The sequence below is a fragment of the Sciurus carolinensis genome, chromosome 18, assembly GCF_902686445.1.
Source record: "Sciurus carolinensis chromosome 18, mSciCar1.2, whole genome shotgun sequence".
Taxonomy (NCBI): domain Eukaryota; kingdom Metazoa; phylum Chordata; class Mammalia; order Rodentia; family Sciuridae; genus Sciurus; species Sciurus carolinensis.
In genome coordinates, this window is record NC_062230.1 from 30460552 (window position 1) to 30484444 (window position 23893).

The following is a 23893-nucleotide window of genomic DNA, read 5'->3' on the forward strand; positions in this document are numbered from 1 at the left end:
ACAGGCTGACCTGGGAGGACAGAACGGAGGTGCACGAGATCGTCAAGAAGGCCCTGTGCAGTGGGCCAGGGCTAGCACGTCACCTGGAACGCTCTTGCAGGTGTCACCGAGGAGGATGCCTCCTAGCAGCAGAGGGTTAGACAGAAGGCTGCACTTTTTTGGGTGACCTGTCCTTCTTGACCTATTTGGATACCTTGGAAATATCTGTACCATGTGTCTGGTAGATGTGACTTCTGCATGCACTTAGTATCTGCCTAGATCTTGGATGGGTCGACTGGGATAACATCCCTCTGAAGGAAGGAACATACTCATTGTGGCCAATAGCATTGGGTATTTTCACATTGCCTTGTTTTTAACTCCTTTCTTCAAAAATATTAAAGTTGTGAAAACGATTTTTACACTTTCACTCCAGCAGGATTTAGTAAAGCCCTCTATTCTCTTATATGGTAAAGGTGGAGAGGCAGCCAACCTATTGTGAACCCTGACCAATCAGTAGCGTGCAGGACAAGAGGACACTTTTGTATCTAATATATTTGAATAAGCAAACACACAAAATAGTACTGGGTGTCATCCAAGCATGAGGTACAAACCCAGAATAGCAGCCAGAGGTCGTGTGACCCAGACAGGTGGCTTTGGGAGAGTGAGAGGCCATGGCACAGGCAGCAGGAGCTGGCCCTGTCACCCTTGCCAAACTCTGGCAAATGGTAGAGGGCTTGGTTCTGCACGTGTCGCCCGGGGGTGGTCAGCACACACTCCTTCTAGTGTTTACAGGTAACTTGCATGGAGAGATGGACAGACTCTCTGGTGCTCCTGCAGACAGATGTATGCCTGTGTTGCCTCCCAGTGCTCCCAGGTTGTGTGGTGCCTTGAAGAGGATGTAGGATTTGGCCTGGATCCCAGCCTAAATACTTGTAATCCTTTTTGGGGAGAAGGGGGGTAGGTACTGGGGATTGAATGCAGGGGGCCCCTATCTCTGAGCTACATCTCCAGCCCTTTTTATTTTATTTTTGGGACAGAGTGTCCCTAAGTTGCCAAGTCTGATCTTGAACTTGTGGTTCTCCTACCTCACTCTCCTGAATACCTGGGATTATGGATGTGTACCACTGCACCTGGCTGAACACCTGTAATCATTGGGATCTTGGGGTAGGCACTTCTGAACCTCGGTTTCCTATCTGTAAAGTCAGGATAATGCTTATTGGATTTTTTGTGTGTTGTCAGAGTAAGCATCTAATAAATATCTCTTTCTTGAAACCACTGTATTAATAAGAATGTAGGCTGTTCCCTTAGGCAGAACTTGATGTTGGCTGAATTTAACCCATTGCAACAAAATCAGGACTAACAGTGAATAACTGCCTCTGGTTTCCTAGTGCATCCCCCACCCACCCCAGCAATGCACCGACTCCGGCAGTCTGAGGATGAGACTGCAGCATTGCCCTTAGCAGCCAAGGAGGATTGAGAAGTCTGGCATCTCCACAGCTGCACTCACTTACGCCCATGTGCCATTCAGGGGCTATGCTTGTGGATTCCTGGGGTCATTGAAATAGGAGTAACTTGGCTGGTCTTAAAGAGACCTTCTAACTTAGTCTGAATTGGAAATGGTTCTTAGTGGCTGGACCTGGTAGGCAGTGGCAAACCTAGACATGCTGTTTGCTTATAATGTAATGGACATCTGTGAAACTACCCCTCAACCAAAAACTGAAGCCTTGCTAATAAATTGTATCTGCTTATCTTCATGTCCCATTCTGCTCCTGCCAGGGGCAGCCCCACTTCTAAAATTTGTGCCCATCATTCATATTTGCTGTCCCCACCCTACTTCCTCCAATATGTAGTGTGTACATGAATTTATTTGTTTTTGACTTGATTTTTTTAAAAAGGAACTCCTGGGATTTGCATTTCTCATCTACCTCTACATCACCAAGTTCCATGCATTTTATTGTATGGAGCTCTCATTTGTATTTTCTCTTAGATGGTACTCCATTGTGTGAACTGTCTGCAGCTTATCTGTTCCCCTGTCGAGGAGGATCTGTGTTGCGTCCTCCCTCTCTCCTTTCCTCACTTTTGGCTGTGATAAACAGTGCTATTTTGAAAACTCCTATATTTCTCTCATGCTCTCATACGTTGATATGTATCTCAACTTGGACCTGCTGGGTCATGGGTAGAGTGTGCAATGTTCAACTTCAGATGAGAACACTAGATTGTTTTCCACATCTCAGTGGATGGTATTATCAGACTTCTAAAGTTTTGCCAATGTAGTAGGAATATAATGATAGCTTATTGTGCTCCTAATTTGCTAGTGCCTGAGGTTGAGTATCTTGCCATTTCTTGGCCTTTCATGCTTCCTCTGTGAAGATGCATGCTTTGCATGTCTTTTACCCATTCTTCTGTTGTTTTCTTACTAATTTGTAGGCATTTTTATGTATTCTGCTGCTGATCCTCTGTCAGATGAATGTCATGGTAATATCTTCTCCCAGTTTGTAAATTCACTCTCTTTAAAATGTCTTCTGATGAACAGGCGTTTTAATATTAATATAACCAAACTTCCTGATTTTTCTTTTATGCTTAACCTTTTTGTGTCTTCATAAATTGTTCCCAACTTCAAACTCAGAAAGATATTCACTTATGTTTTCTTTTTAAGTTTCAAAGTTTGCTTTTGACATTTAAGTTCTAAATCCATCTGGAGTGGATTTTTCGGCCTGGTATGACTAAGAATCCAATTTCATTTTTTTTTTCCCTATGGATAAACAAATTTTCCAGCTCTTCGTTTTTCTAGTCAAAAATCAAAGTTTCACAGATGCATAATTCAATTTCTAGGCTCTTATTTCAATGCCGTTGGCCAGTTGGCTTATCTTTGCCCTCTTACTACACTGTCTTAACAGCTTCACAGTAAGCTGTCTGATTTGGTAAGGCAGGTTCCCTTTCTGTTCTCCAGAAATTTCTTGACTATTTTTGGCCCTTTTGTTCTTCCATTTAAATTTTAGAACCCATCTCTCAGGTTCCTCAGAATAGTTGAGTTATAATTTGCATGTAATAAAATAACTGTCTTTGTATAGTTCAGTGTTTCAGCAAATATGTACAGCCATGTAACCACCACTACGGTCCAGAGGTAAATTCTTCTCCCCAAATTCCCTCATCGAATTTGAGGTCAACTTCCTTTCCCTATCCTAATTTTAGTTCCTTACAATTACTGCTCTTTCCTATGAGATTTTTTTAATCTTAATTTTTAGTTTTAATTTCTGCAAAAATGGCATTTTTTTTTTTTTTACTGGAGTTGCACTAAGTCTGTAGATACATTGCAGAAGAAATCTGCATCCTAATTAGTTAAGTCTTCCTGTCCATTAACATAATGTAACTGTCAGCCTCGCTGGAAAGACTTTGATAAAGGAAAGTTCTTAAAAAAAAAATCTGAACATTTAAAGTAACCCTTTAAAATTCCTAATATTTTATATGACAGTTGTGAATCTAAATAAACAAAATACTTTTAAATACCCAGCAGACAGATACATGGGAGTGGTATGATGTTTAAAATACCCATGTCTGTATCTGCATTTACGTATTTCTCACATGTTGGCACTAAACCAGTTTTGCTGCTTACCTGCAAGGCCTCAGCCAGCTGTTTGTCTTCTCTGATGCTCAGTCTCTTTTCTGCGTGGCCACTGGGGCGTTCTTCCTGTGAGGTTGGGTTGTCCTGAAGATTGAATGCCGAGCTGTGTTCAGGTTGTCAAGAGAGAGTGGCCCAGTGAGTGGAGCTGGAGCCAAGAGGGCTGTTATGTGAGAGGAGCTGCCTTGCTCGTCCACAGGGAAACAGGGTGAACTCCCAGCGTGTTTGGTTCCCCAGTGGCTTTGACAAAGTGACCCAGAGATGGCCTTGAATCATTTCCCTGACAAATTTGGAAAAGGTTAGAGTTACCGAGCAGCCTGCTCCAGGCTGCTTCTAACAGGCAAGCTGGACTCGCTGGAGGACACAGTTGACGGCCAATTCATTTTGCTGATTCATCCATTACAGGCATGGCTTCGAGCCAGAGCTTGGCTTCTAGATTAAAGGCCATGAGCTGCAAAGCTGCTGGGACTTGAAGGAATGCTGGTAAATTATTGCCATGTGAAGGCCAGCAGTGAAAAGTGGATTGTTATTTGTTTCCCCTTTTAAGTGATCCTTTTTCCAAATGTGCTCAGATAAATTCCCTCACCACGTTAGTGAGTTGTTTGTAGGGTTTGTCTGTGGGACTGGGAGCAGAGTGATTGGAAACAGTCGGACACCGTGGAAGAGATCATCATGGCTCCTTTCCGGCCTGTCGTCACCTTGGCTGTCCTGGGGAATGTTGACCCAAGCCCCTCTTTTACTTGGTAATCCAAATGAAACTTGAGAGACAGATTATTATGAGTGCCATCCTTTTGGGGTATGCTTCAGAATAATCCTTTCAGCTCTGAGAAGGCATTTGAGAGCAAGATGCAGGAGACTCATTTGCCAGCAGTTGGTGCAAAGTGTCAGAATGATGGGGGGTCCTGAAGGGACCCGAGGGTCTCTCTGTGTCAGGGAGTTGCTCGCTTCTAGCTCTGGCTGCCTTCACGTTTCATCCCTCGTGTGGAAGAGCGTGCCATTCTGAGCATAAGCTCGGTCTCTCTCTCTCTCTGCTGTGGGAGACTCTGCATAATGTGAGCGCTCCCTAATACTTTGAGGGGTTTCCCCCTTTTTTCTTTAACTGTAATGCTGTTACAGGGCAGCACTAGTGCTGGCCAGGGAGAATCCAGGCAGCACTACAGGCTGCTTCACAGATCTGAGTCTAATTGGTAGGAATATAGGTTTTATTCAAAGTCAGATTTGGATGAAGCTAGAAGAAATTTTTTGTTTCAAAAATTCCATGTTTGGGAAGCTCTGGGGCAAGGAAGACTTAAAATAAAGGAGAAGAGGTACAAAGTGAGACAAAAGGCAAGAAGATTTGGTTAGCCCGTGCTAGACAGGCCTGGGCGGGGGACAGCCTCCCTCTCAGCTGCTGTGGTACGGCAGGCCAGGGGGTTGCAGCCCTGTTAGACTTTACTCTCAACACAAGGAAGTTGCCTTCAATTTTAGAGGAGCCCTTCATTTTACTCTCCTTCAGAACAGATATTTGAAAGTATAGCAGACTTCTTAGTGAAAATCTGTTTTAAAGAAGTAGAGTGTCCCCTGCCTTTTTTTTTGTTTAGGTGGCTAAGTATTTAGGGCATGGCAGTTTGTAAACCACTATTGTGCTAGGACATTTTAGTCATATCTGGTCCACTTGAAGATGAAAAAGTATCAGGTGCTGGGCATGTTCAGCATCTGTCCTCTCATACAGCTGTCCTTCCCTTGAATTTAAAGTCCCCAGTGCACTGGAGTCCCTTCTCCAGTTCTGGTTGGCTCACAGGCTGCCTGCTATCTGCATACATTCAGGTAACATTCATGGAGAACCACTCTGCACCAAGATGCTGGTATGCGGACTCTGTGGCGTCATGGTGCTGGTGCAGCTTCCCAGCTGTCCAGACTGCTGCCGACATGGCAGGCCCTTAGCGTCTCAGTAAGCGTGAGGAATACAGTGATAGCGGACCAGGAGAGCACCTGCCCAAAATGCACCAGCCAGAGCCAGTGCCAGCACACAGACACGATTCCTGGCCACCAAAGGGCCTGCCACCAGTTCTCACTCCAGCGCTACCTCATGAGGGGTCAACATGGGATTAGAACACACTGACCTGGCCTGGGCTGGGGTGCAACCCAGGGTAGAGCACTTGCCTAACATGTGCAAAGCCTTGGGTTCCTCCTAGAGCGCTGCAAAAAAACAAAAAACAAAACACATCTGAAGCATTCGCATTCAGAGGGGCATAAGCTCTGGCTTGCAAGCTCTCCTGCCAGCCAGAGGCACAGTGCGGAGAGGGAGTGAACTTTAACAGCAGATGGAGAAGAGGCATGTCTCAAGCACTGTGGCGGTATCTGGAATCTGCAGAGTCCAAAGTGAGATGCAGAGCAGCAAGAAGGTCCCACAGCAACAGGACTGGAGTAGCTCGACTTTGCTTCCTGGCACTGCCATTTCCCCAGAGGGTGGCCTGCAGCAAATCTCTGACGTCTTTGCCCCTGCTTTCTGATCAGTGTGATTGATTCCTCCCTGACAAGAGTCCACAAGATATGCTTGGGAGACTGTATTTGACACAGTGGTCATCACCGTTGCCACGTAGCTTTTTCATCATTTCTGTTTTTAACAAAATAGTGAGGGCTTACAGTTTTCACCCAGTGGTTGTGATTTTTTTTTTACTTTTTTAACTCTGAAAATGAGCAATTCCAGGTAGTCATGCTAGCTGCAGATATTTGGAAAGTTAGTGTTCTACTTATGTCATTCCAGGCCTTTGCAGTGTATGAGTCACCCTCACACTGTGAGGGAGCTTGGGGAATAAGGACTCTCCCTTTTCTCCAGACGAGGAAGCTCAGATTAGAAGGGTTTACAGGACATACCCAAGGTCACATGTCTTCTGAGTGACGGAGCCAAGGTCAGAGTTCAGACATGAGCCCAGGGCTCCTTTGGTCACTTCAGGACACCTTTCCTATGTGACAGCCTCATCTTATAAGGATTTCTTTTTCTTGTAGCTGTCAATACCAGCAAATATGCAGAAAGCTATCGGATCCAGACCTATGCTGAATATGTGGGGAAAAAACAGGATGAGAAGCAGATCAAGAGAAAGTGGACGGAGGACAGTTGGAAGGAGGTGGAGAGAAAGCGGCTGAACACTCAGGGTTTGTCCCACCCGCTGCAGAACCACTGTTACCACACCAACAGGTGAGCGTGCTGGCCAGCTGCACAGCGCTCTTCTGTGCTTTCTTTAGGCTTATAAATAAGAAATCTGAGAGTGTTGTTTTTTGTTTTTTGTTTTTTCCCTACTTATCACAACGTATCAGAAGTGACTACTAGGGCTGGAGTTGTGGCTTAGTGGCAGAGCGCTTGCCTAGCATGTGTGAGGCACTGGGTTCAATTCTCAGCACCACATAGAAATAAATAAACAAAATAAAGGTTTTTACTTTAAAAAAAAAAAAAAAAAAAAAAGAAGTGACTACTATTTAATTCCTTAGATTTGCGAGAACAACTTGTAGATCTTGGCCATTATGGCTGACCCTCATAAAACCTCCTTGTGGCAGGCAGCATGTGTCTTTTTCCCACTTTAGGGTGAGGAAATGGGGGCTCTGTGACTTTCCTGCCAGTAAAGTGAGAGACTAGGATTAGAGCTGAGCTCTTTGCATCCAGTCTCTTCCTCTTCCCAGGATACCGTGTTGCCTCTCTGCCTGTCCTTCTGAACTCTTTCCAGATCCACCTACACGTCTGACACTCACTACTTAATCACCATGATCCTACCCTCAGAGGGGAAATGCTGGCCACCTTTGCTGACGTCATGAAAGGGTGAAAAATAGATATAGAAAACAGGAAGAATATATATATTAATTGTAGAAAGCTGTTAAGTTGTAAGCCATAGTCCCAAGGCCCAGAAGCAATCACTGTTAATATTTTAGATTGCCGTCTATACTTTTAAAATATTTTTTTAGGAATTTATAAAATTCGAGTATATTGAAGATACAATAAAATACACAGGTCTTGAATGTTCAGAGTTGGTAGTTGTGTGCATCCATGAACTGCCACCAAAACAAGCCAGAGCATTTCCATCTCCGTCAGAAGTTTCTTTGTGCCTGTTTTCACACAACTCCAAATCACCCCTATCCTAAGCAACCATTTTTAATTCCTACCACTATAGATTATTTTTACTTGTTCCTGAATTTTAAAAAATAGAATCACATGATGTTTGGCTTTTTAAATTTGTTTTCAAATTCATCCTTGCTCTTGCATATATTGATAGTTTATTATTTTTTCAAATTGGTAGTATTCTGTTGTATGAATAGACAGCATTTATTTTCTGGGTTCTCTTGTGGACATTTAGATGGTTTTTAGCTTGGGGCCGTTACAAATAAGGTTCCTGAATACTTCTGTAAAAAAAAAAGATCTCTTTTTTGTTGTTGTTGTTCAGTATGTTTTCATTTCTCCTGAGTAAATACCTGGGAGTACAATTGTTGATTTTTAGGATGTTTCATATTTAGTTGCTCGTTAAACTTTGTAAGAACAAAGTGTATTTTATAGTCCCCCAGTGTTGTTAGAGTTCCAGTTACTCTGCATCCTTGCCAGCATTTAGTGCTGTCAGCCTTTCTATTTGAGCCATTCTAGAGGAAATGAGATGGAGTTGCAATATGGTTTTAGTTTGTATTACTCTCTTGCTAATGATGTTGACCATCTTTTTTTTATGGTGCTGAGACTCCAACCCAGGACCTTGCACACGCTAGGCATGTGCTCTACCACTGAGCTACACCCCAGCCCTGACCATCTTTTTAAGTGCTTCTTGCCCATTCAGGTATCTTATCTTAGAGATGGTTTAAATCTCTTGTCCCTTTTTAAATTGGGTTGGTTGTCTTTTTACTTTTAATTTGTAGCTCTTTTTCGTATTCTGCATATATAGCTTTTATCAGATATATGTCTTGCACTTATTTGGAAACTGCTTTGCTTATCTGCTTTCTTAATAATGTCTTTTAATGAGCAGATATTAATTTTGATAAACTTCTGTATATGCATTTTTTTATATTTTAATTTTTTTTCCTAATAAAACTTTGCCCATCCTAATGCAGCAATGATTTTTCTCATGTTTCAGGTTTTACATTTGGGTTATGGTCCATTTCAAATTAATTCTGTGTATGGAATGAGATGGGGTAGGTTTAGGCTTTTGCCCTATGGCTGTCTGGTTGTTCCAGCAATATTTGTTAAAAAAAGACTTTTTTTCCTTACCATTTTCATCAAAAATAAATTGTGTATATCTTGGTCTTTTTCTGGAACCTTCTGTTCCACTCATTTTTGTCTTTTCTCATGTTCAGACCATACTGTCCTCTCACTGTGGCTTAATAGTTAGTCTTGAAATCAACTGGCATACACCCTCTAACTTTGTTTTTCTTTTTCAGATTGCCTCAGCTATTCTAGATCTTTAACATTCCAAATAAATTTTAGAATAATCTTGTCTATTTCTTCAATAAGCTTGTTTTTTAGTTTTTATAATAGAGATCTTTTGTATCTTACATTACTTTTCTTCCTAAGTATTTTATATTTTTAATACTATTATAAATGGAATTGTTTTTTTTAGATGAAAATAATTCAATTTTATTCTTAATCAAAGAAATAGAAATAAAGAATATTAATATAGTGAAACAAAATATTAACATTAACATTTATAGTGAAATCCTAATGTAACTGTATATAGTTCAGAACATTTTAAATTGGTGAAAATTAGGAAAAATATTTTAAAATCCAATGTGTGCAGACCCCTTCATGTACATCAATCCTGCTTCTAGGAAAACAGGTCAAGCAAATTACTCAAAATGCGTGAAAACTTATGTATCTTATATTTATTACAACATTGTTTTTAAAACTATATTTACTCCAATAAGAGGGAGTTGCTTAAATACATTTACTTGATAAAAATGCCCGATTCTCTTACAACGTAAAAATATGGAACACTTCACGAATTTGCGTGTCATCCTTGCGCAGGGGCCATGCTAATCTTCTCTGTATGGTTCCAATTTTAGTATATGTGCTGCCGAAGCGAGCACTGGAATTGTTTCTTAAATGTCATTTTGAAATTGTTTCTGCTTGTGTGTAGAAGTATGATTCATTGTTCCAGTGCTGGAGGCAGCACAATACCTGCCTTCAGGTTATACTACAGAGCTGAAGTAACCAAAGCTGCTTGATGCTAGCATCAAAACAGACACAGATGCAGCCATTTGATCTTTGACAGAGGTGCCAAAAACATACCCTGGAGAAAGATAGCCTTTTTAACAAACAGTCCTGAGAACTGGCCATACATATGTAGAAGAATGAGACTAGATCCCTGTCTCTCTCCCTGCACAAAAGTCAACTCAAAATGGATCACAGACTTAAGAATTAGACCAGAAACTATGCAACTCCTAGAAGGAAACATAGGATCAACACTCCCAACATATAGATGCAGGCAAAAACTTTTTTAGTAGGACCCCTGACACTTGAAATAATAACCAAGAATTAATTAATGGAATGGCATCAAGTTGAAAAGCTTCTGCACAGCAAAGGAAACAATTAAGAATGTGATGAGAGGACATACAGATTGAGAGAAAATCTTTGCTAGCTACTCTTCTGACAGAGGATTAATATCCAAAATATATAAAGAGCTGAAAATAAAAACAACAAAAACCCCAAATAACCACATTACTAAATACCAAATGAACTAAACAGACATTTCTCAAAAGAAGAAGTACAAATGGCCAACAAATATATGAAAAAATGTTCAGCATCATTAATAATTAGGGAAATATAAATCAAAACTATGGAGTAAGACTTCATCTTACTCCAGTTGGAATGGCACATCAAGAACACAAACAGTAATGAATGCTGGAGAGGGTGTGGGGGAATTGTAAATTAGTACAAACACTATGGTAATCAGTTCAAAGGCTCTTCAGCATTTTTTAGTACACTTATTCTTATTTGATAGTTTTTTAAAAATATTCTTACAGTTTTCTGTCTGCGTATTATGGTATGTCTGGAGTCTATCTAATATAGTCCCCAATAGTTCTTAATAGCTTCTTTGATTTCTGGTAATAACAAGATATTCTAGGCCCTCCTGTACACTTTCTACCTTCTGTTTGAAATCAGTCATCTCTCCAGGGAGCACTGTTCCTCATAATGGGAAATGCTGTTTAGAGACCACAATTTGAGGTCTAGGGGCACTTGCAGATATTGCATTGGTTGTTTATTTTAATGTTTTTGAATGAAAAGAGTTAGCAAGGAAGTCTTGTCTTCCTTCCTTGTTTTCTTTTTAAGATAAATATGTACTGATATTTCTAATTTTAGTTAGACTCCAGAACATTTACTTAATTTATTTTTATTCAGTTTCCCTTGCCCCTTGGCTTAGAAAATTTGGTTCTTAATCAAAGCACTTATTTACTTTATCCTACAATGTATATAAAAATCTCAGACTAACTGTGAACATCATGACTACTGATGCAATTATTGAAGAAGACTGCAGTTGTTTCTGTTCTTTGAGTACCCCAGGGAGGATGAATGGTCAGATCGCTGTTGGAACTTGCAGGTTGCTCCGTGGTAGTGGGCTTGCCCGTCATTTACAAGGTCCCCAGCACTGCCAAGAAAAAAAATAAAATAAATTTATGTTTTAAAGTCACTTGAAATAATTCCTCTCTTTGTGTTTGGACTACAAACTTAATAAACATTTCGTTTTATTTTTACTTTCAGGGATTACTCTTGAGAATTTAAATTTGCTTTGTAGTTATGTAAAACCATTATTTAGTTCCAGGGGCAAGTCTTCCAAACAAGACACCTGGCTTCTCACCTTGCCCTCTGTCTTGATTTCTGCATCCGCTGTGGGGATGTGACCACACGTGCACACACACATTGCTAGACACCTGAGAATGCACCACACACGCTTTCTCCACGCTCTTTTCCTTCAGCCACGTCCCTGGGAAATCTCTCTGATTCCACTTCTATGAAAATGTGATTCTCTCTACTCTGAGGGGCTTTAGCGTTCCTCAGTCTCTTCAGTAAAACATCCTCAACAGCTACATCTGGTTGTTTGAATTCTGTGCATTTTTAACCCAATAGCAAGTCAAATGCTTTGTGAAAAATTTACTTATGACTAGTGCTATAGTTCAGATGAATCATAATTTTTCACCTCTACTCATCTTCTTATCTTGTTCATTTATTTCATTTCACGTCACATGTTCCTACGTGGACATAGCAGAGTTTGGTAGATTTCTTATCTCACGTCTTGTCAGTATGAAGCTCATTGATGCACAGCATGCTTTCCAGAATATCTAGAGGCCGTCTTGAAAAGCAAGGGAAACTCATGTTTATTAAGCTGATTCTTCTTTCCAGGCTCTGTGCTAGGTATTTTTCACTATTTTATCTTATTTACATAACAGTTCAGTGAAACCCATGCTGATATAATATTCCTGATTTGTATGAGATAGTGGAGTCCTAGTGAAGCTAAGCACTTAGCTCCAGCTACCCAGGATTCTAACTCAGAGGCATTTTGGATCCATAACACACTGTGTTCAGGTACCTCTTAGATTCTGGCATGTTCACACCTGCCTGTGGAGGCTTGGGAGACCTCTCATTTTAATAAATTATGTGCTCTTTTATAAAAATTCAAACCAACAAAAAATTGTGGTAAAGAAGCCCTAAGAAAGCCTCCAAATTTCATTCTTTGGGAGAGGATTTAGATGTCCTGTACCACAGATCACCTACGTAAAGTTGTCTGGTTTAAAACTCTTGGAAAGGGAGAACCAGGCCTGGGGTGCCCAAGCCAGCACCAGTCGTTCTGAACAACCCTCCTTCGGCACGCCTGCCACTGGCGTCCTCGGTGGAACCCAGTCTTGGTATTTGGTGGACGGGCTGATTGATTTTCAGTGGAGGAAGAGGGTGTTGAGGCTGGGCAGCCTGGGAGGGCAGTGGCAGAGGACTGGAGGGAAAGCGCAGTAGCAACTGCCTGTGGGATTCAGAAAAAACACTGGGAGAGGGGAGAGGCTCTATGTCCTCTCCAGGGACCAAGAAGGAACCCGGAGGGGGCTCAAGAGCATCCTTAGCCCTTTTCACCTGACATGCAAACATGAAGGCTCGCTCCAGCCACGGTCCAGGTGCCTTGGACACAGCTCTTCCTGCTGCCTTCCGCTCCTCCTCACTGACTCGGGCTAGGTCTGGTGAGCTTTCAAAGGGCTGAGCTGGCTTCAGACTGCAGGAGCGGGAGAACCTTCCAGGCCTGTTGGAATGACTTCTTGTTTATAAGAAGTAAGGAAGAGTAACAGTGGCCCTCCACTCAACCTTCCTCTTATTCATCCACTTCCTCCTTATCAGCTAAAGGATCAGTCAGAGCTGAAGGGAGTATTTTAAGAAATTCAAATAATAGCATAAAACTAGAGTCTGGTTAACATAAAATGAAAAATTTTAACATGTACAGTTACTAATTAAATTGAATGATTAAACAAGAAAATTGATCTTACTATGGAATATATCTAAGATCTAAAACCTGATTTTCAGTCAAGATATAGTACAACTAACAAGTACCCTTCTGCCCCATTTACCTGGCCTCCACAATATCTGTGGAGGAAAAATGAACTGATACTGACTTTTCTTTACATTTCCCAGACTAGCAGATCAGGGCACATTGCTGCCCTTCATAGGGGATATTTGAACAGGATTCCCGAGAATAATCTAACACATAAGAGATGCAGACAATTTGGATAACCAAAACATGGTATATACACAGTGGAATATTATGCACTCTTAAAAATGAAGGCTATCTGACAGACTACAACATGGGTACACCTTGAGGGCATTATGCCAAGTGAGATGAGCCAGTCACAGTAAGACAAGTGGTGTGTGATACCACATAAATGAGGTGGCTAACCTGAGTAAGGATTGCTGAGACAGAAAGTAGAATGCTGACTGCCTTGGGTGGGGGAGAGGAGCATATGGAGAGTTGTTGTGTATCTTACAGAATGAAAGAGGTCCCTGAGATTGATTGTGCAGCAGTGTGAATGTACCTGACCTGGTGCTGCTCCCCTGTAATCTCAGCAACTCAGAGGCTGAGGCAGGAGGATCACAAGTTGGAGGCCAGCCATGGCAGTGTAGCAAGGCCTTAAAGAGTAAATTAGTGAGACCCCATCTCAAAATAAAAAATAAAAAGGACTCAGGATGTGACTCAAATCCTGCCCCCCCCCCAAAAAAAGTGGGAGATTCAGGCAAGTTGGAATATAATTTTTTAAAAAATTTTTAGTTCATTTTATTTATTTATTTATTTATTTATTTATTTATTTATTTACATGTGGTGCTGAGGATGTAACCCAGTGCCTCACATATGCTAGGCAAGCACTCTATTGCTGAGCCATAACGCCAGCCCTAAGATAGAATTTTTTTTACAGTTAGTTTGACTTGCATCCTTTCTCATGATGGTGAGAATGAAAAGAAAGTTGACAAAAGTTCTAGAATAAGAATTTCAACAGAATTACAAATTATTACCCAGAAAAGTTGTTGATGAATTCATGATTTTCAGTTTCTGCTTATCTAGTTTACGTTTCCTCTGTTAAAATGCTTTTTTGTCTCTGCGGTGTTGAGGATGGAACCCAGGGCCTTGTGCATGCCACTTAGCTACATCCTGAGCCCTTAAAGTACTTCTAGATCTGTTCTTTCTTTCTCATCTGTGTTGTAGACCGTAGCACATCTGGCAACCAGAGAAATTGATTTTTAGATGAAGGCCTACTTTAATCCAGCTGGATTATACAGTGTCAACTGTATAGACGTTGACAGAGCACAGCTGTGAAAGCACAACAATTATCTTTATTAAAAATTATGTGAATCGTTAGGATCTATTTGTTCATAAGCTTATTTTTTGTGTAGTCCTGGAGGTGGAACTCAGGGCCTTCCGTGCTGGGCAGGCACTCTACCACTGAGCTGCACACCCTGGCCTGTGTATTTTTAGAGTTCAATCTCTATAGTTTATCTGGTTGATTTTTAAAAGTCTGTAGTTATTTTATTAAAATTTAGAAGATTTTAGCAATAATCTAGCTGTTTTAAACTTGAAAGGAAAAAAATGTTTGCACTCTCCAGTATAAGTCAGCATTTGCATTTAAAAGCTCCTGTAGCAGAAACTTGTGATTTGGCACTGAGAGATTGCTCTCACCTCACACTTGAACGCTGTGTGTCATCTCAGGGTTTTATTTAAATAACATGAAGCTAAGTTTAACATCTTACACTTACATGACTTTTGATGTGTTGGAGTGCTTTCATGTTTCGTAATGGCAGTAACACTTGGAAATTAATGTTTTCTTTCCATAGCTTCATGTTATTTACTTGATTAACCATAATTAAAGTCATTGTCATCTGTGTTTTTAACAGTGTGTTACATTGCTGTACCCATCTTCATGCAATAGTGTAATTTTTTTATAATGGTCTAATGGTGCTGGCAGTTGACAAAAATGGCCCTCAGCATGCAAAGACGATAGGCAAGGGAAATGCAGTTCTTTCCATGTCTGGAAACTAAACACAAAACAAATTTCCAGCTTGAATTACCCAAATCGCGTGCATTTAAGCTGACTTCTGTATTATTTGTAATAGTGTTAGCTAAAATAAAGTATGAAATGTGTAAATTCTGTATTTTAATTGCCAGATGTAGGAATCCTGAACATTTTTCTGGCAGTTCTTTTTTTTGACACTTCATGCTTAGTAGAATTCCCCTAGTACCTTTAAAGGCAGCAGGAACTGCAGTAGGTTTGTGTTTATTTGGGGGAGGTCGGATGTGAAGATGCAGACTGAGCACTGTGCCCAACCCCAGTCTGTCACTGCCTGCTAGCGCTTCCAAGTCTAGGTGTCTGCAGACTTGCAGTCCTGCTCTGTCCATTCAGGAGTCCCTGAAGCAGCGTTTTCATTTCCTTCATTGCATGCTGGTACTGCAGAAGCCAAATGTTTGCCAGATGGGAATAGTCTAGATACTCCCATTTGTGTCTTCTGTTCCCAAATGTGAAAGATCTAAAATCTGTGGTGGATAAGTGGATGTTTATTGTACAGTTTTTAAACTGTTCTGTACATTTGAAGTTTTCAGAATGAAGTGTTAGGAAAAAGTGGAGCAGCGCCTTCCAGAACCCTCATGTACATTTCTAGTGGAGTAGGGGAGTTGGTTGGTTCTCGGTGACTGTGGGTTCTGGACACTGAGCTCCCACATGACCGTTCTGCAGATGGCTCACCCCCAGGAGCCTGAACTACTTCCTTCTCACCACTCGGCCATCAGACTCTTCCTAGGCAAACTTCTCTCTGCTGTCCCAGCCTCTTCTCTTCCTTCTCCACTCTTTGTCCCCCTGCTTTTCAAAGATTTGAACCACTGTGTCTTAGGACCCCATCAGCCTCATCTCTCCAGACACAGACCTCCACCTTTCTCACCTAGAATAAGGGGCAGCAGAGAAGGAACTCGTTCTTCAGGAGTCTGCCAGTGCCAGGCACCACAGCACGCGCTGGCCTGTTTCATTTTCTTATTTAGTCCTTGTAATCATCCATTTTGTAATTGAGAAACTTGGTCGTAATCATACAACCAGTAAAAGACAGAACTCTGTTCAAACCCTCCCCTCTCGTCTCCCAGGTCCCATGCGTGCACTTGAAATTCTGCTTCCCCCTCACATAATCACTTGTGATCCTTCCTGGCCACTGAGATGCCTTCTGAGAAGCCTTCCAGGTCACCTGGTGTCTTTGAGAGTTTTTTGCCTGGGGGACCCTTGTGGGATGTACAAAGACAAAAGCTGGGCATTGTTGCTTATTCATAATAACTTCCCAGCACCCAGCACATGATGCTGTGTCCCTCAGAAAATATTTAACTGAATGAACAGGAGAACTGGTAATGCTTGGAACACGTCTTCCTACCCTTATTGAAGGTCTTGAGGACTGCCTTTTTTTCTTTTGAACATTCTAAAGTCGTGCTACGAGTGCTTTCAGTTGCTTTGCTAAAGGTAAGATGCAGAGAAATGACATCCTTTCCATAATTAAACCAGTGTTTGCCTCTTTTTATTGCCTTACCTGTTGCTTAGACTAAAAGAGCCATTTGAAGGTGGGAGTGGCCCTCTGTGGATGCCTTGGAATATCTCAAGTTTGAAGACCATTCATGAGTGCCTTGTCACATTTTTTTAAGGGACAAGGATTTTAACGGAAATCAGTCCCATGTGACACTGCAGGTGTCAGTATTCAAACCACAGCTTTGTAAACATTGCATCAAGTGTCCTGTTTGATATAGAAACTTGGAGAAATCTTGTGGATGATCATAAAGTGCATTAGTTCATCACCTTAATGATTTTAAAATTTTTGGAAGGGATTGGTTTCTAGTGTGTTGTAGTTACGGATTTAACCCCAGAAGAGTCTTCACAAAGATGAAAGAAGTACGAGGTTTCTTGGTGTCAGATCATCTTTGGTTGGGTTTTCTCTATTCTGAGGGAGCCAAAATGACATTCTTCATGCTCCAAGGAGACTCTCAGGTGCAGGCACCTTGTTCCTCTTTCTTAGGGAGGAGCCTTCACATGCTGTTGAGTCTTCAAATCAAATTGATAGTGCCAGCAATGCCATCTCATTTGGAATTTGCCTACGTATGTCACGAGAATGTTCACTTAGGATGGCTAAGTTGATTCATAATGAAACCTTTAGAATTTAGAGTAGAATTCTCCTCCATATAGTTCCTAGACTTCATTTTTCTTTTTGTTCTTGTTTTTGTGGTGCTGGGGGTTGAACCCAGTGGTGTTCTACCACTGGGCTATATTCACAGCCCTTTTAATTTTGTTTTTTATTTTAAAATTGCTGAAGCTAGTCTTGAATTTGCAATCCTTCTGTGTCAGCCTCCCAAGTAGCTGGGATTACAGGTGTGCACCCAGCTGATAGTCTCCATTTCATCCTCTTCTTCCATCCCAAGTTTCTATTATCCCTGACCATTTGGCTGCAAAGGGTGTCAGATAAAGGTAAATGCCCTGGCAGAGGAATAGTCCTCCTAAGAACCTGTCTCCTTCCTCTGTCACTACTTGTGAAGCACTAGTTCACCTCCAGACTTGACCCTGCTCAGTTGACATCGTGGGGTTTTCTTTCCTTCTCAGGTTGGAGTTAGAGGGTTTATAAGACAAGCAGAAGGAAGATGACAGTTTCCAAAGCGATGCAGTGTCTTCAAAAACTTTACCCAGGAGTAAGATACTGATGCTGTAAATTTCTTTGAGCTTTAAACTTTGAGTTTTTCCTTCCGTTATTTCTGTTTGTAAGTGTTAATTGTGAAATTCTCTAATACCACAATACTCCAGATGAATGAAGGTGTAGTGCAAAGGCCAGATTGCAGGGCACCTTGGAAGAACTGTGGATCCATTCTTTTCAGGAATGGGGAGCATCTGTGCCTGTGTGAACCAGAGTGAAACCTGCTAAAGCCATGTACTTGTGGAGCTGCAGGGGACTTGGCCACGACCTTGTCCATCCTCTGTCACGTTACAGAAGAGAATTGGAGGCTCAGAGAAGCTGTCTTTTGCAGGGTCACAAAGCTGATGTGCCACAGAGCTGAGTATACATATTTAAAGACAAGTTCTGATTGATGGTTGGTATAGTGGTTTTTCATATATTAAGTGAATCTTAGTATTAGTCCTTGACATTTTTTCCCCTTTAAAATATTTTCAGTGAAATATAGGAACATTGTTTTTGAAAGCCAAATAATTTTATTAAATTTTGTAATAAAAGTAGCAGTCCCCTGCTAGTCCTGTCTTGTTCCTCAGATGCAGCCACTTTCAGTTAGTTATTTTGCATATTTAGCTTATTTTCCAAGTAATATACTTACTGCTGCTTCTTGATTTTTCTCTTTATCTGGTAACTTGTAAATACAATAGACAGGCTTTAGTTCTATCACACCCACCCGCTCCAGGCCACCTTCGCCAACTTCCTGCCGTTTGTCTTTCCTGCCCCCTCTCCAGCCCCCAGAATTGCCTGGCTGTCCTAGAGCCTTGCGTTTTCCTGGGAACTTTGTACTCAGCTTGCCAGTTTATACAAGAGAGCTTGTCTGGATTTTGATTGGAATTGGTTTGTGGCGTGTAGTATGCACATTTAACCTGTGTAGTCCTCTTCAGTGGGTTCACACCCTTTCCCAGATAGCGTAAGAACTTCACAAATCTATTTCTCACCCCTGGCCTTTATGCCCTCTTGTGTGTGTCGAGGCGGGTCCTGTCTATGGTCTTTACACAGAGTGATGAGGTGCGAAGCTGGCTTTGAAATGACATCTTTTCTCTGTGGGTTATTCCGTTGACCGCGTACCCTTGGACCCTCTAAATCCACTTGCTATTTCTACTATCTTTTTGTAAATGACTCACGTGAGGCCCCCGCCCTCATCCCTTCCTGCTTCCGGCACATGACTGACACCCCCCTGATGTGCCCGCTCCTGTTCTTCACCTCAACAGGTGTGATCCTCTCTCCACAGATACGGAGGTTGTACTCAGTTGGTCATGTTGAAAATTGCGTGTTGTTTTGTTTTTTGTGGCAACGTGCCCAGCAAGTGCTCTATCGCTGAGCTACACCCCAGCCCAGCATTTTAAAAAAGAAGTTTATTTTCTGAAATGTTTGACTTCTGGTATTGGGGAGAGGACTTGTCTTGTTTTTCTTCCTATAGCCTTGATTACATTACTGATTTGATGACTCAAGTCCTTTTATTGAGGTCAAAGGTAAATTTTTATTGGAAAAATAAATTTCATTCTTCTGTCTGAAAATTTCATGTCTTCTAAATTCAACTCCAACTCATTGTGTATTGAGAGTATGTTCTTAATTTAGAAATTAGTATTAGTATTAAAGTAATGTCTTTCATGTTCACCATCAATCAGTTTTTTCTAAGTTAAAGCTAGTTAACAAGGAGATTGTTTAAAATATTCAAACCAAGTGCTTATGAAAAGTATTTGTAATTGAATGCCATCAATTCTTTTCAGCACTGAAACACTTTTTCTTTTGCTTAGGCCAAGCTCATGTTCCCAGCGTGCTTTATGTATAGGACAGGGCATGTGCTCACCTGACACGTTCTTGTGTTCTCTCTCTCTCTCCCCCTCTCATACCTATACAGATAATGTATTCCCCTTCCACAGATGTCCTTTGTTACTGGCAGCTATCTCAAAGACATATTTAACCTTGCTTTTCAAACAAATTCTTTATTAGAAATAAAAATCATAGTTTATGGCAGTCTCTCGAGGGGTTGGTGTCTGGATCAGGCCTCAGTTATCCCCCCTTCCATCTAGATCATGCTGTAAAACAGACACAGACATGTGCATGGCTTTTGAATTCAGTGTGTGAGTGTGTGACTACAATAGGAAAGCATGTCCTAGTTGCCACCTACCCACAGTTTTCCTGTTCCTTCTGCTGGGTGAGGTGGTTTGCACAGTGGGGCATTCCTGCGTTCCCTCAGCTACATCTAGTAGAGAATGTATTTTTATCGAGCCTGGCTAGGAGGAAGTGAGTTGCCTTTATAATGGAATGTAAACCATGTTCATATATGTAATTCAGGTCAAATTAAGCAATTGGGTATTTGTCACTTGCCTTGTTGTTTTGGGAAGAGTATGTACTTACTTCATTTACTTCATCCATCCAGCAAACCTTGGCAGAGGACTGACTGCCAGGCCCTGTGCCAGGTACTGAGAGTGCCAGGGGGACAAGATCCTGCTCTCTCAGAACTTATGTTATAGAGGTAGAGAGAGGAATTAAGCAAGTGAGAAAGTAAACAAGCAGCACAGGCACAGGAGAGCAGGAGAAGACAGGCAGGCAGTGTGGAGGTGAGAGCTGCAGGCTCCGCCAGGGGTCCCTGTTCAGTTGAGACCTGCACAGCCCTGGCAAGACGGCAAACGGGGAGGCCGTAAATCAGCCTCCAGAGCCCTGGACTTGGACTGCAGTCTCAGAGCTGCCCCACCAGCTTCCCAACCTGGGAGAAGTCACCTGTTGTGTGGGTGAGGTCTCTTGTCTGCAAAGGCAATGTAAATAAATGCTTTTTCAGCTTAAAATGGTCACAGGCAAGTAGAAATGAGAGGATTATATAAACTGAGCAGTCCCTGAAGTGAAATGTGGCTGTTATTTTATCCAGTAGCATGAACCTCCCAGCCAGAGAAAGGACTCCCTCTGCCTGTCCTTAAGACTCACTGTAAATCTGCAGTGATAAAGATAGTATTAAAGTAATGTGGTGCTGGCCTAAGGACAGACAGATTGACAGCGGCACAGAGGGTCAGGAGGTAGAACCACACACTGATCAGCTGGTGTCCAGTGGTGTTTCCATGCAGGAGTTCCTGCCTGGTGTTTCTAGGGGCATGTGTTTGTTATTCCAAATCATGAGGAAAGTCAGTCAAGAAATCAAGAAAAGGGAAGTTTTCCAAGAATTAAAGTTTTGACGGTCAGCATGGACATTCCTAGTTCAGAGGAATTCACTGGCAACAAGTTAAAAGCAAAAGCACAGCCAGTGGTGCATGGGGTCACAGGTGAGCTTCTCCAGACCAGGACAGGATCAGGTGGGACAGAAGGGGTCATGGTTCAAGCAGCCTGTCTTGCTCGTCACTGGTGCTGTGCCCTGTGGCAAGCGTGTGCTCATCACCCTGACTGCTACTAACAGTGAAGTGTTCTTCCCAATAAAAATACATGTATACATATAGGCACAAATTATAAAAATCCTGAGAATCTCTTTTCAAGAAGTAACAAATTTTGGAAGCAGTTTGGCAATTTTGAAACATGGTTCTGGGAGTGCTGTTAACCTTGCTAGTACATCCAAATGTCATGACATAGAACCAGTAAGGTTCACTGTGGTTTCCAGTGTTTGAATATTTGATGGAGGCTACAGTTCTTTGTATTTAAGATTTTTACAGAAGAAATGCAAAGAGAAATTGTGTATCATTGTGGAATACTGCACCATGAAATCAGCTGATATAAAATCTGAATCAGCAAAAGCTGCATCAACTTTAACAACAAAATCAAGGCAAGTAGATGAAGATTCTCGTGACTAGAAAGGAAAACCAGCTCATATGAAGCCATATGTGGTCTAACACCCAATTCAGTTTGCTTTGGACATGCTGAACAATTTGACTAACATCAACATAACATGAAGAAGCTTCTCTATTTGGAATATTTGTCATAGAATAAATGTTAACAATTAGTGCTTGTGTGTTTTAAAAAATATCATTAAAGAATATCTTTTAAATATGAAATATTTGTGGCATTTGTGGTACCTTTCAATTGTTTATTTATTTCATTGTACTAGGGATCAAAACCAGTGTCTCATGCATGCTACGCAAGTGCTCTACCACTGAGCTACACCCTAACCCTTTTAGTGTCACTAAATTGCCAAATGGCCTTGAACTTACAATCTTCCTGCCTCGGATCCTAAGTAGCTGGGGTTATGGGTGTGTGCCACTGTGCCCTACTTCAATTGTTAAATTGTTTTCTTTTGGCATTCATTCAGTGCTAATGTTTTCTTCTTTTTATGTTTTCTGTTACCAAATGTACATAGCAGATTGAGGTTATTTTGGCATGTTATTGTTCATGCATTTATTATTATGTCTTACTTTATAGAACTGACCCTGGAAACTTTTAATATAACCCTATCACAGAAAAGTGATTCACCTTTTGTGATTATTTTCTCATTATTCAAAAAAGATAGTGAAATGCTATGCAAATTGCAGAGTTATTTATGATTTGGGAATTTTGTTTTCTCATTCTTGAATCTTAAAGTTAATTACTGTCAAGAATTTGGAAAAACTAGGGCCTGGGGTTGTGGTTCAGTGGTAGAGTACTTGCCTAGCACATGTGAGGCACTGGGATGCTCCTCAGCACCACATATAAATAAATAAATAAATAAATAAATAAATAAATAGATGTATTGTGCCCATATACAACGAAAAAAAAATTAATAAATGAATTGGAAAAACTAGCCAGGGACAGTGGTGCATGCCTGTAACCCCAGCGACTTGGGAGGCTAAGGCTGGAGTATTACAAATTCAAAGCCAGTGTTGGCAACTTAGTGAGACCCTGCCTCAAGATAAAAAATAAAAGAAAGAACTGGGGATAATGCTCAGTGGTTAAGCACCTTTGAACTCAATTCCTGGTACAAAAAATAAATAAATAAAATATTCTGGAAAAACTACAAATTCCTGAGAAAAATAGGGTAATCCAATAGGGAATGAATAGTTCTATCAACAGATAGTGCTGAAACAACTGGATTAATGATATAAAAAAATAATATCACACTATATGCAGAATAAATTTGAGAGTACCATATGGCTCAATGTAAAAATTAAAACTATGATAATGCTAGAAGATAAGATGACAGAAAGTCTCAGTACCTGGGGTTAGGTAAAGATTTGCTTAAATAGGATGACAAAGTTTGAGCTGTAAAAGAAAACTATTGATAACTTGGACTTAATCATAATTAAGTATTCTTCAAGAGTCCATGGTCGCTCTCCTTACTTGCGGGTTCCGCATCCATGAATTCAACTAACCTCTGGTCAAAGCATTCTTTAAAAAATCGTACCTATACTGAATATGTACAGAATTTTTTATCTGTCATTATTCCCTAAAAATATAGCATAACAACTATTTATAAAGCATTTACATTGTATAGCTGTTATCAGTAATCTAGAGATACTTAAGGAATAGAGGAGGACGTGGTAGGGAATGTGCAAATAAGATGCCATTTTATGTAACAGATCTGAGTAACCAGGAACTTTGGTACCCTCGGAGGTCACAGAACCAATCCCTTGCAGAGAATGAGGACAACTTTACTTTTAAAAGATCTGTAAATAGAAGCCACAGTCTAAGGAAAATAGTTGTAAAATGTATATCTAATAAATTAATTGCATCCAGAAAGTATAAAGAACTCTTACATTTCAATAATAAGAACATGACCCAAAAAAAGAAAAACAAAGATTTCCAAATAGTCTCAATAAATAGAATGGCAATTTCCTGTAAAGTGAAACATGCCTTGTAAATTTATCTTTCCAGATCATGCAGAAGTCCTACTTCTAGGTATTTATCCTGGAGAAAGAAAAAAGTATGTTCACAGAAAAGCTTTTACACACATATTCATAGCAGCATTATTTACAATAAAAAATTGAAATCAGCCCAAGTGTCCATCAACTGATAAAGGAATAAACACATCGTGATACAGCCAGACTGAAACAATAAAAGGGATGCAGTGCAGGTACTTGCAGCAGTGTGTCTGCTCTCAGAGTACTAAGCTCAGTGGGAAGAGTCAGGACACAAAGAATGAAGTCCTGTGTGACTGTGTTCACATGAACTTCTAGAACAGGCAAAGCCATAGG

General features: G+C 40.9%; 1 protein-coding gene and 1 non-coding gene across 8 annotated transcripts in view; one reads left to right on the forward strand and one right to left on the reverse strand.

Moving 5' to 3' along the window:
• The window catches only part of Parn (poly(A)-specific ribonuclease), a 143609-nt gene that overhangs the window by 104100 nt on the left and 15616 nt on the right, over positions 1-23893 (forward strand). For all 7 annotated transcript variants that reach the window (XM_047532749.1, XM_047532751.1, XM_047532746.1 and 4 more), the window contains one exon: positions 6587-6776. In XM_047532749.1, the coding sequence (XP_047388705.1) occupies positions 6587-6776 (190 nt within the window). The remainder of the gene's footprint in view (positions 1-6586; positions 6777-23893) is intronic.
• On the reverse strand, positions 9525-9631 carry LOC124970841 (U6 spliceosomal RNA). The gene has a single exon (XR_007106214.1). It is a non-coding gene; the product is annotated as a U6 spliceosomal RNA (small nuclear RNA).